Below are 13344 nucleotides of genomic sequence, written 5' to 3'. Positions count from 1 at the left end.
TGTTAAATTCAATGGCCAGTTCTTTCTTGAACTATGGGGAGCATTTGACACCATAAACCCGTTCCTCCTCCTGCAAACACTTCCTTCACTTGGCTCCAGCACACCACTCTCTCCTGGGTTTCTTCCTACTCACCGGCTTCTCCTTCTCATCTTCTGTTTGTTTTTTGTTTTTTGTTTTTCTGAGACAGAGTCTCACTCTGTCGCCTGCGCTGGAGTGCAGTGGCATGATCTCGGCTCACTGCAACCTCTGCCTCCCGGGCTCAAGCGATTCTCCTGCCTCAGCTCCTAAGTAGCTGGAATTATGGGCCCCCACCACCACACCTAGCTAATTTTGGTATTCTTAGTAGAGACAGGGTTTCGCCATGTTGGCCAGGTTGGTCTCAAACTCCTGACCTCAGGTGATCCACTCACCTTGGCCTCCCAAAGTGCTGGGATTACAGGCATGAGCCACCAAGCCTGGCCTTCTGATTCTTTTAACATTGGAGTTTGTCAGTCAAGAACTAGTCCTTAGATTCCTTCTTTCTTCTACATACAATCATTTCTTGTTGATTTCAGCCAGTTTCTTGGCCTTAAAAAAAACACTGTTAGGCTGGACACAGTAGCTCATGCCTGTAATCCCAGCACTTTGGGAGGCCGAGGCAGGAGGATCTCTTGAGCCCAGGAGTTCACGACCAGCCTGGGCAACATAGTGAGACCCCACCTCTACAAAACAACAACAGTAACGACAACAATGAAATTGCTATACTGATAACTCCCAAATCTTTATCTCCAGCCTGGGCTCTTCCCTTGAACCCCAGATTTGTAAATTCTACTTCCTGCTTGACTAATAGGCATGTCAAATTTAACACATATGAAACCTGAGCTCCTGATCTCTCCCTGAAACCTGCTCCTTCCACAGTCAACCCCACATCAGTAAAGAGCATCTCCATTCTGCTCATTGCTCAGACTAAAAACTTGGGTGTCATTCTTGAACCTTCTTCCACTTGCACCCAAGATACCATACAACAGTATATGTTATTGGCTCTTCCATGTACAACTGGAATATACCCACTTTCTACCATCCCCAGTGCTACCAGTGCCACCCAAGCCACTGTCGATCCCCACCTGGCCTATTGCAAGTGTCTTCTAGTTAATCTGTCTTCCTCTGTCACTTCTAAGCATCTAGAGCCATTCTGTTAGAGCATAGATCAGATCAGGTCACTCTACTCAAAACACTCATAAGTCCTCTTTTTTCAATTAAAAAAAAAGTCTCTACCACAACTCCAAGGCCCTGTGTGCTGTCCCCTGTCACTTTATCTCCCCCCACTCACTTCACATTTGCCACACTGGCCTCCTTGCCTTTTATCAAAACCAGGAGCTTTGTAACTGGTATTTCCTTTGCCAGTTACACTCAGGCTGACTCAGGCCCTTCCCCAGGTCTCCCCTGCTTCATCCTTCTTGGTCTTTAATCAAATACATATGCTCAGTTAGGCCCTTCCTGATCACACTGTGTAAAAACTCCAACCCACTCCCAATCTGGCACCCCCTCTGCTTTGTCTTTCCCTTGGCACTTATTTCTATCCTGCACGCTCTGCATTCCACTTGTGTGTCTGTCTCCCCGCACTGGAATCTCAGCTCAAGGGCAGAGATGTTTGTTATTTCGTTCATTGCTACATCTCCACCACCAAGAACAGTGCCTAGCACATAGAAGGTACCTGTAAGTAGGTGTTGAGTGAATGAAAGAAAAAGAAACGGACCCATTGAAACTCATGATGGGAAGCACTATTAAAGTCAGTCTTCCCCAGCGCACATTCTGTACCTCTGGCCCTGGAGACAGACCAGGGGGAAGTGCCATGGAAGATGAGGTGCCTGCTTTCTTCCAGGTGGTGAATTTCACATGCCAGGTGCGCTCCAAGCACACGCAGACCATTCTGCTGTCAAACCGCACCAACCAGACCTGGAATCTGCACCCCATCTTTGAGGGTGAGCACTGGGAGGGGCCTGAGTTCATCACCCTGGAGGCCCACCAGCAAAACAAGCCCTACGAGATTACCTACAGGCCCCGCACCATGAACTTGGAAAACCGCAAGCACCAGGTAGGCTGAGGTCCCCTGACCCCCATTGGTTTCCTGGCATAGTTGAAGGTGGTACTGTGTGAATGAGGTTAAAAGACACGTTGGGGCCAGGCACGGTGTCTCATGCCTGTAATCCCAGCACTTTGGGAGGCTGAGGAGGGTGGATCGCCTGAGGTCAGGAGTTCAAGACCAGCCTGGCCAACATGGGGAAACCCCATCTCTACTAAAAATACAAAAATTAGCCAGGCATGGTGGCATACAACTGTAATCCCAGCTACTTGGAAGGCTGAGGCAGGAGAATTGCTTGAACCCGGGAGGCAGAGGTTGCAGTGAGTCAAGATCGCACCACTGCACTCTAGCCTGGGCAACAGAGTGAGACTCTGTCTCAAAAAAAAAGACATTTTGCAAGCTGAGCGCTCAGAGGATGTTAGATGGGGAGCATCTAGATTATGTTGGAATAGTGAGGAATTGTGCAGATTATCAAGCTTTGGCTTCCTTTTTTTTTTTTTTATGTAGAGGGGATTCTCGTAGAGTCAGGGGCTTGGTTCTGAAATGGAGTCCAGACCAAGCATCAAGTAATTAATGTTTCACTTAATTGCATAAATAACACAATGGTGACTGTAACAAAATGAAAAAAAGAAAAGTGGCCATAATCTTCCACCCTATTAAAAAATGAACTTTTTTCTTCTATCTTCACTACCAATCCTTATTCAGATACAGCCATATCTGTCATCATCACATACCAAATTATACATTCAATTTGTTTTCACTTTACAGTATAGCACTAGCAGTTTTCTATTTAACTATGTGGTCTTTGTGATAATTATTTTTAATAACTGCCAAATATTTCACTGAATGAAAGTTCCACAATTTGTTTTACATTTCCATTTGTTGAATGTTTATCTACAAATTTTCATCAACATTATAACTGGTTCTTATATGTACACATAACTTTTTTCTTTGGAGGGATTTTTCTTCAATAAGCTCTCTGGGATGGGATTCCTGGCTCAGATACATATGAACATTTTTCTGTCTCCTGAAATATATCACCAAGATGCCTTCCAAGGTATTATGTTTCTTTCCAGGGCCTCCATTATCCTCCATTAATCCTGGGTCTCTACATGCCTGATAGGTACCTAATAAAGAACGCTGTGTGTCATTCTGATCACATCCTTCTTCTCCTTAGGGCACCCTCTTCTTCCCCCTCCCGGATGGGACTGGCTGGCTGTATGCTCTGCATGGGACTTCTGAGCTCCCCAAAGCTGTAGCCAGTATCTACCGTGAAGTGCCATGTAAGACCCCCTACACTGAACTTCTGCTGATCACCAACTGGCTGAACAAGCCCCAGAGGTAAGGGGATGGGGTTAGGGGTCTGGGTGGGGAGATGGAAGGAGGACTTTCACCATCTAGCCTGGTCCTTCCCCTACTTAGGGCCTCTAGAGGATGTTGAGGGGCTCGAGGAGTCAGAGACAGAGTTCCCTGATGTGACCAGCCATTTCCTGAACACTAAGCCTCTAGCGAGATTCTTTTTCTGTGCTGTTAGTTACTTGTAAGTCTCCTAGAACAATGCCTGACACAAAATAAGCATTCGACAAATGTTAGCTGTTTTTATCATAATGATAATCATCACTGTTATTACTGAGTGTTCTGTCTTATCACCTAAGCCACTGGCCAGAGAAGCAAGTCCTTGGATCTTGTCCTTGCAGGAGGAGCAGAGTGGAAATCAGGCACCAGGAGAGCTCAAGGCCAACAAGCACGGTCCCCTTCTTTGACAGAGAAGGAACTGGGAGACGAGGCACAGTGTACTGAAGGCTTCCTCCTTAGCATAGTGGGTAAAGGCCTGACCTAAATTTGAATCCTGGTTCTGCCAGTAACCAGTCATCTTATCTTCCTTCTCTTGGAGCATCTTATCTTCTTTCTCTTATCTTGCTTCTCTTGGCTTCTATTTAGTGACACGGAGATGATAGTGATATGTATTAATACCTCCTATGGATACTGCAAGGATTAATGCCTGTAACACACAGGCCACTTAGTCCCTGGCACATAATAGGTGGCCAGTAAATGGCAGTTCCCATTATTGTTAGTGACAGGGTAAAGACTAGAACCCTGGACCCATGCACTACCCATAAAATCAAGAGGACAGCTGGCACTTTTCCTTCTTTCCTTTGGGTTAATGATCTCATTTCGTCTCCCGTCTTGTCTTCTCCTATGCTGCCCCAGATTCCGGGTCATCGTGGAAATACTGAAACCAGAGAAACCGGACCTAAGCATCACTATGAAGGGCCTTGATTACATTGATGTACTATCTGGCTCTAAGAAAGACTACAAGCTGAACTTCTTTTCCCACAAGGAGGGAATGTACACTGCAAAGGTATCTACATGGCAAAGGCACCACCCTGGAACTCAGGAGGTTTGACCCTGAGTTTGATCCTGGTGTTAGCAAGTAAAGATGGCCACCCATGCTCACTGCTCCAAGACATCACAGGGTCTCTCATTCATGAGTTGTTTCACCTCATCCATTCAGTGGTTTAACGAGTATCTATGGAGCACATATGCCGTGTACTATACTGATTGCTGGTAACACGTCAGTGACCTGAATAGGCACAATCTCTGTTCTCACAGAACACAGAGTCTAGTGGAGAGAGATGGACATTACTCAAATAATTGCACTATGGGTGTATAATTACAAAATGAGGTAAGTGTTTTGAAGAAAAGGAGCGTGTGTGGGTCTGTAGCTCATGGGAGAGGCCAGGATTGAAGATAACATTTGGGAATTTTTCATTTGTAGGTAGTATTTGGAGCTATGATGTGGGATGGAATCACCAAGGGAAACATTTTAAAGTTAAAAAACAAAAACAAAAAAAAGAAAGTAGGAACACACACACACACACACGGAGAGAGAGAGAGAGAGATACTGGCAAGATGCATTCAGCAGTGTGAGATCTCCTTTTCTACAATAACTGAGTAGGCTGCTCCAATCACATGTAATCAGATCAGCATTCACAGACAGACAAGATTTTAAGAGAACCTCAAAATCAAGAAATCATGAAACATCTAAAAAAAGTTACCATAAAATGGAAACACCTACTCAATAAATCAGAACCTCTGAAAAGAATGAGTTATTAAAGCAAACAGAAAACTTTAAGTGGATATTATTTATATCCCCAAAGGGAGAAAATCATTCCCATGAAATAAGGATAAGCTATTGTGACAAAGAATCAATTAGAGGCTCTAGAAATGAAAAATAGAATATTTAGAAAACCATACAGGAGGGATGGACTTTATAATGGGGATTACTAATAACTTAGAAGATGGAACTGAGTAATATCACCAGATATTACTAGCCGTTGAGGACAAAGAAATGGAACAAAATGAAATAATAACAAGCACCAGCAAGGATGTGGAGAAACTGGGACCCTCATAAACTGCTGGTGGAAGTATAACATGGTGCGGCTGCCCTGGAAAAGAGTCTGGCGCTTCCTCAAATGGTTAAACACAGAGTTACCATATGATTCACCAATTTAACTCCTAGGTAATACCCTAGAGAAATGAAAACATATGTGCACACAAAAATCTATACACAAATATTCATAGCAGCATTATTTATAAGAGCCAAAAAGTAGAGACAACCCAAATTTTCATGAACTGGTAAGTGTATAAATAGAGTGGAATTTGGCAATAAAAAGAAATGGAAATAAAATATTGATACCTGCTATAAAACGTTATGCTAAGTGAAAGAAACCAGTAGCAAATATATGATTTGAAATGTAAGTGAATGTATGATTTGAAATGTAAGTGAATATATGATTTGAAATATAAGTGAATGTATGATTTGAAATGTAAGTGAATGTGTGATTTGATATGTAAGTGAATGTATGCTTTGAAATGTAGGTGAAAGAAGCCATTCACATATTGTGTGACTCCAGGTAGATGAAATTTGAAGAATAAGCAACTCTACAGAAATAGAAAGTTGATTCGTGGTACTGAGGGCTGGAGGGGATGGGTTGGGGTAAAGGGGAGTGACTTAATGGTTATAGGGTTTTAGGGATTATGAAAATGTTCTAAAGTTTATTGTGGTGATGGCTATGCTGCCTTGTGAATATATTACAAACCACCAAATAGAACACTTTAAATGAGGGTTTGTTGGTATGTGGGTTATATCTCAAAAAAGCTGTTTCAAAAAAAGAATGAAAGGAAGTATGAGACAATGTAGAAATCAAAAAGTTCTAATATATGTAACAGGAGCACCTGAAAGAGAAACAAGATACTAGAGGGAAGAAAATTTTCAACAAAATAACTGAAGAAATATTTCCAGGGCTTTTTAAGAAGATCAAGTCTTCTAATCGAACGGGTCCATCAAGTTGCCAAACAGGATGAATGTAAAAATACTCACATCTAAATACATTAGAGCAAAGTTTCAGAAAACCGGGATGAAAGAGAAAGTCCTAGATGATTCTAGAGGAAATAAAAGGAACTAATAATCATGGTAACATGAGACTTCTTGTGGCAACACTAAATACAAGAATATAATGGAATAAGCTATCCAAATGTCTGAGTGAGAATGATTGTCAATCTAGAACTCTTCTTCCAGACAAAACTCTTATGACCCCAAAACTTGGACATACAAGGACTCAAAGTAACTGACCTAGGGCCAGGCACAGTGGCTCACACCTGTAATCCCAACACTTTGGGAGGCCAAGGTGGGCTGGCACATGCCTATAGTCCCAGCTACTCAGGAGGCTGAGGTAGGAGGACTGATTGAGCCCAGGAGATTGAGGTTGCAGTGAGCCGAGATGACACCACTACACTCCACCTGGGCAACAGAACAAAACTATGTCTCAAAAAAAAAAAAAAAAGTAAACCACCCATATGTACAAACTCCATCTGAAAATAAATACAAAATTAAAAGTTTTTGAATTAACAAAGCTTTAAAAATAAGTAAGTGAACCATGTGCAGTGGCTCACGCCTGTAATTCCAACACTTTGGGAGGCTGAGGTGGATGGATCACTTGAGGTTAGGAGTTCAAGACCAGCCTAGCCAACATAGTGAAACCCCATCTCTACTAAAAATACAAAAATTGGCTCAGCCTACATGGTGATACATGCCTGTAGTCCCAGCTACTCAAGAGGCTGAGGCAGGAGAATTGCTTGAACCCGGGAGGCAGAGGTTGCAGTGAGCCAAGATCACATCACTGCACTCCATTCTGGGCAACAGTGAGACCTTGTCTCAAAAAAAAAAAAAAAAAAAGTGACTCAAAGAGGAAAGTACAAGGATATAATAAGCAAAGAATCAAAATTAAATTGATAGGTAATTTTAAATAATTGTTGAAAGACAATCTAACATAAATATTTCATATGACCTGAACATAGGAAATAGCAAGGGGAAGAATAAAATAAGGCAATGAGAAACATTTCCTCATTCTGGAGGAATTGAATGGGGGAAATAAGAGAAGTTTTCTCATTCAGAGAGAAGAGTAGGAAGAGAATAGGGATATTCATAAACTATAGATGTAAACAAAAAATAAGTAAAGATATGTATCAAAATAGAAGTGAAAAGACTTTGGAGTAAAAATGACAGAGTGAACCCAGATCACCAGTCTCCTTACAGTAATACATATTGAAATTAAAAATGATAACATTTTTTAAAGAATAGAAAGCATTTCTGCTTCTGGTTATAATGATTATAATAATCCATTTTATACTCCTCCCACTATAAAAAAAAAAAAACACATAAAACTCAACCAAATCTCTGAGGCAACTTTTCTCAGGCATTGAACAACAGGCAGCACAATACTGCAGTCCTCCAAAGGGAAGGAAAACTCATAACATGAATCCCCACGATTATCCTGGTTCTCTGCCTAAGGACAATTTCCTGACTACAGTTCAGTGAGCTAGCGTCCACGCAAAGCACAGCAGCCCCCAAAGAGCTGAGGAGGCAGAAATCAAGAGTTTGGGGCAGTCAAAAAGGCTGGTCTCTACAGGGTAGGACACCAGAGAGAAAGGACCAGTGCATGAGTAAAGAGGACAGGTCAGAAGACAGCATGGGGGTTCGAACCCTCACTATCCTTGGCTAAGAGTTGGACTGCACATGTGCAGGGTGAGACAACATGAGATTTACTAGGGAACAGCTGCTATTTGGTTGATAAAGGAATAGCAATACTATGTGTTAATCAGTGCTGGGGAACATTGGAAGTCTGGCCCAGCAAGAGGAAACAGATTGCATTAATACCTCATTAAAATCCTGAAAACCCCGCTAAAATACTAGAAAAGCCAGAAGAAAGGCTTAGGAGAGAGGGCCATTCATAAGGCCTTCTCTTTGTTAGCCCTTTAAAAAAGCCTAAAACTGAGCACATACAAGTTCTACAGGGAGGACAAAATCTGGAGATTGCATCCCAGCAAGTCAGAAGGTCCTGATAAATACCTTGAGGCAACTTTTCTCAGGCATTGAACAACAGGCAGCACAATACTGCAGTCCTCCAAAGGAGGATTTACACAGATGTGCTCTAACAAAGCACAAAACCAAACCCACACAAATTTAAGTCAGTGATTCAGCTACCTCTTAGAACAAAATCAACACTGTTAAAAGGAAGGCAACAGAATCCAGAATCTCTACAATGATCATCAGCATTGTCCAGTACACAAACAAACATTACTAGACCTGTGGAGAAGGAGAAAAATGATATCCATAGTCAAGAATAAAAAGCAGTCAATGGAAACTGACTCCAAGATGGGTCAGATGTTGGATTTAGCAGGCAAAGACTTCACAGCAACTGTTCTAAACATAACGTAACATTCTCTGGGAAGACGAAAATGATAGAGAATGTGAATGAGGCAGAAAATTAAATTACAGACATAACTCAGAAATACTGTGGGTTCAGTTCCAGGCCACCATGACAAAGCTAATATTACAGTAAAGTGAGTCACAATTTTTTTTATTTGTTTCCTGGTACTTATAAAAGTTATGTTTACACGATACTGTAGTCTATTAAGTGTACAATAACATTAGGTCTTTAAAAGTAATGTATATACCTGAATTATAAATTACTTCTTTGCTAAATAAATCCTAGTGATCATCTGAGCCTTCAGTGAGTCATAATCTTTATGCTGATGGAGGGTCTTGCCTAATTTCGATGTTGATGACTGCTGACTGATCAGGGTGGTGATTACTGAAGGTGGGGGTGACTGTGGCAATTTCCTAAAATTAGACAACAATGAAATTTGCCATATAAATTAACTCTTCCTTTCATGAAAAATTACTCTGTAACATGTGATGCTGTTTGAAAGCATTTTACCCACAATATAACTTCTTTCAAAATCGGAGTCAGTCCTCTCAAATCCTACTGCTGCTTTATCAATTAAGTTTATGAATATTCTAAATCCTTTGTTGTCATTTCAACAATGTTCATGGCATCTTCGCCATGAGTAAATCCCATCTTGAGAAATCACTTCCTTTGCTCATCCATAAGAAGCAACTCAACATTCATTCAAGTTTTATAATGAGATTGTAGCAATTCAGTCATATCTTCAAGCTCCACCTCTAATTCTAGTTCTCTTGCTATTTCTACTACATCTACAGTTACTTCCTCTACTTTTCAAGTTACTGAAGTCTTGAACTCCTAGGCATAGGTGAGGGTTTGACCTTCCCCAGTGAATCACAGATGTTCTTAATGGGATCTAGAATGGCAAATCCTTTCCAGAAGGTTTTCAGTTTACCTTGCCCAGACCCATCAGAAGAATCATTATCTATGGCAACTATTACCCTATGAAATGTATTTCTTAAATAACAAGACTTGAAAGTCAAAATGACTCCTTCATCTATGGGCTGCAAAATAGATGTTGTGTTAGCAGGCATGATAACAACATTCATCTCCTGTACAATTCCGTCAGAGCTCCTGGATGTCCAGGTGCATTATCAAAGAGAAGTAATATTTTGAAAGGAATCTATTTTCTTTTTTTGTTTGTTTGTTTTGAGACGGAGTCTCGCTGTGTCACCCAGGCTGGAGCGCAGTGGCCAGATCTCAGCTCACTGCAAGCTCCACCTCCTGGGTTCACGCCATTCTCCTGCCTCAGCCTCCCGAGTAGCTGGGACTACAGGTGCCTGCCACCTCACCTGGCTAGTTTTTTGTATTTTTTAGTAGAAACAGGGTTTCACCGTGTTAGCCAGGATGGTCTCGATCTCCTGACCTCGTGATCCAGCCGTCTCGGCCTCCCAAAGTGCTGGGATTACAGGCTTGAGCCACCGCGCCCGGCAAGGAATCTATTTTCTGAGCAGTAGGTCTCAACAGTGGGCTTAAAATATTCAGTAAGCCACACTGTAATCAGAAATCAGATGTGCTGTCATCCAGGATTTGTTGTTCCATTTCTAGAGCATAGGCAGAGTAGATTTAGCATTGGCACCAACTGAAAGTCACCAGGTGCACTATCCCTGAACAAGAGCCAGCCTGTCCTTTGAAACTTTGAAGCCAGGCATTGATTTCTCTTCTCTAGCTATGAAAGTCCTAAATGACATCTTCTTCCAATAGAAAGCTGGTTTATCTGCATTGAAAATCTGTTGTTTGTGTAGCTACCTTTAACAATTATCTTAGCTAGATCTTTTGGATAACTTACTGCAGCATCTACTCAGCACCTGATGCTTCACCTTATATTTTTATGTTATGGAGACAGCTTCTTTACTTAAACGTTATGAACCAACATCTGCTGGCTTCAAACTTTTCTTCTGCAGTTTCCTTACTTCTTCAGCATTCATAGAATTCAAGAGAGTTAGATCCTTGTTCTGGATGAGGCTTTGGCTTAAGGGAATGCTGTAGCTCATTTGATTTTCTATCCAGACCACTAAAGCTTTATCCATATCAGCAATAATTCTTATTATATAATTATTATTATTTGTGAGTTCACCGGAGTAGCTCTTTTAATTTCTTTTAAGAAGTTTTCCTTTGCATTCTTAATTTGGCTAAATGTATGGTGCAAGAGGCCTAGCTTTCTGCCTATCTCAGGTTTTGACATGTCTTCCTCACTAAGCTTAATCATTTCTAGATTTTGACTTAAAGTGAGAGCCATGTGATGCTTCCTTTCATTTTAACTTACATGCCATTATAGGGTTATTAATTTGCCTAATTTCAATGTTGTTGTGTCTCAAGGAATAGGGAGGCCCGAGGAGAGGGATAGAGATGAGGGAATAGGCAGGCAGTGGAGCAATCAAAACACACACAACATTTACTGATTAAGTTCACCATCTTGTATGGCACAGTTCATAGCACCCCAAAACAATTACAATAGTAACATCTGTATTAGTCCGTTTTCACACTGCTATAAAGCATACCCAAGACTGGGTAATTTCTAAAGAAAAGAGGTTTAATTAACTCACAGTTCCACAGGACTGGGGAGGCCTCAGGAGACTTACAATCATGACAAAAGGGGAAGAGAGGCACATCTCACATGGTGGCAGGAGAGAGACGGGGTGAGCAAATGGGAAGAGCCCTTATAAAACCATCAGATCTCCTGAGAACTCACTCACTATCATGAGAACAGCATGGGGGAAATCACCCCCATGATCCAATCACCTCCCACCAGGTCTCTCCCTTGACATGTGGGGTTTACAACTGAAGATGAGATTTGGGTGGGGACACAAAGCCAAGCTATATCAACATCCAAAATCACTGATCACAGATCATCATAACAGATATCAAAATAATGAAACAACCAGGCAAGGTGGTTCATGCCCATAATCCCAACACTTTGAGAGACCAAGACAGGAGAATTGCTTGAAGTCAGGAGTTCAAGACCAGCCTGGGAAACACAGCCAGACTCCATCTTTATGAAAAATAAAAATAATGGAAAATGTTCAAATATGTATTACCAAAATATGACACAGAGATACAAAGTAAGCACATGTTGTTGGAAAAATGCTGCTAATAGACTTGTTCAGCATAGGGTTGTCACAAACCTTCAATTTATTTTTAAAAATGCAGTATCTGCAATGTACAATAAAGTGAAGTGCAATCAATGGAGGTGTGGCTGTATTTGAAAAAATAATTACTGACATTTTCCTGATTGGATTAAAAAAAAAAAAAACTATAGATCCAAGAAACTTGGAAAACTTCAAGCAGGAAAAATAAAAAGAAAACTATGCCTATACACATCAGGCATCGTTTCATTTTCAAACTGCCAAAAAACAACGATAAAGAGAAAAGCTTAAAGCAGTCGGGGGAAAAAATACATATTACAGAGAGAGGGACAGCGATAACAATGGCTGTCCTAGAGTTCTGGCTTCACCTAGGAAATAATGGAAGCTATCTGTAAAGTGCTGAAAGAAAAGGAAACAGTTCGTCTAAAATTCTTTATCCACTGAAAATGTCCTTTAAAACTGAGAGTGAAATAGACATTTTCATATAAAAGAACCTGAGAGCATTCATTATGAGCAGATTTACATTACTGCACAACATGTTAATAGATCTTCTTCAGTCTGAAGGGAAATGATACCAGATGGGAACTTCAGTCTGCAAGAAGAAAAGAGGAGCTCTAGAAATGGTCAATACCTAGGGAAATACAAAATATATATTTGGAGGGTTTTTTCTTCGATTTCTTAAAAGACAACTGACAGTTTATAACACATATAATAACATTCTAAGGTAGATGTTCTTATGTATGTAGAAATAAAAGATATGACAACAAAAGCACAAAAGATGGAGTGGACAGGCAAATGAAGTGATGCTAAAGCAAGGTTATTATTAAGTGTGAGGTAGGGACCAGAAAGCGTCCATTGTCAAGTGGGAAGTGATAAAATATTAACATTTAATAAATGTTGATAAGGATTCATTTTTAGCTCTGGAACAACCATTAAACATTGTTTTAAAGGCCAGGTGCAGTGGCTCACACCTGTAATCCCAGTACTTTGGGAGGCTGAAGCGGGCAGATCACCTGAGGTCAGGAGTTCAAGACCCACCTGGCCAACATGGTGAAACCCCGTCTCTACTAAAAATATAAAAATTAGTCGGGCATGGTGGCACATGCCTGTAATCCCAGCTACTTGGGAGGCTGAGGCTGGAAAGTCACTTGAACCCAGGAGGTGGAGGTTGCAGTGAGCTGAGATCGCACCACTGCACTCCAACCTAGGTGACAGAGTGAGACTCCATCTCAATAAAAAAAAAGTTTTAAAATATGACTAAGAAGCCAGTATAGAAAATAAAATATATTCCAAAAGATTATATATCAATCCAAAAGAAAGCAGGAAAGTAACAACAGAAAAATGAAAAATAAAAGGGATATGTGGAAAATAACTAGCAAGGAAGCA

The 13344-nt window shown here is 41.0% G+C and overlaps 1 protein-coding gene across 1 annotated transcript in view; it reads left to right on the top strand.

Moving 5' to 3' along the window:
- Nucleotides 1-13344, top strand: part of HYDIN (HYDIN axonemal central pair apparatus protein) — a 392140-nt gene that overhangs the window by 365769 nt on the left and 13027 nt on the right. Inside the window, 3 exon segments of the mRNA XM_030924912.1 lie at nt 1863-2075; nt 3241-3404; nt 4275-4425. Of these exon segments, the coding sequence (XP_030780772.1) occupies nt 1863-2075; nt 3241-3404; nt 4275-4425 (528 nt within the window).

The sequence above is a fragment of the Rhinopithecus roxellana genome, chromosome 20 (genome assembly GCF_007565055.1).
Source record: "Rhinopithecus roxellana isolate Shanxi Qingling chromosome 20, ASM756505v1, whole genome shotgun sequence".
NCBI classification, from domain to species: Eukaryota; Metazoa; Chordata; class Mammalia; order Primates; family Cercopithecidae; genus Rhinopithecus; species Rhinopithecus roxellana.
Note: the sequence above shows the minus strand (reverse complement) of the source record. Positions and strands in the feature narration are given on the sequence as shown.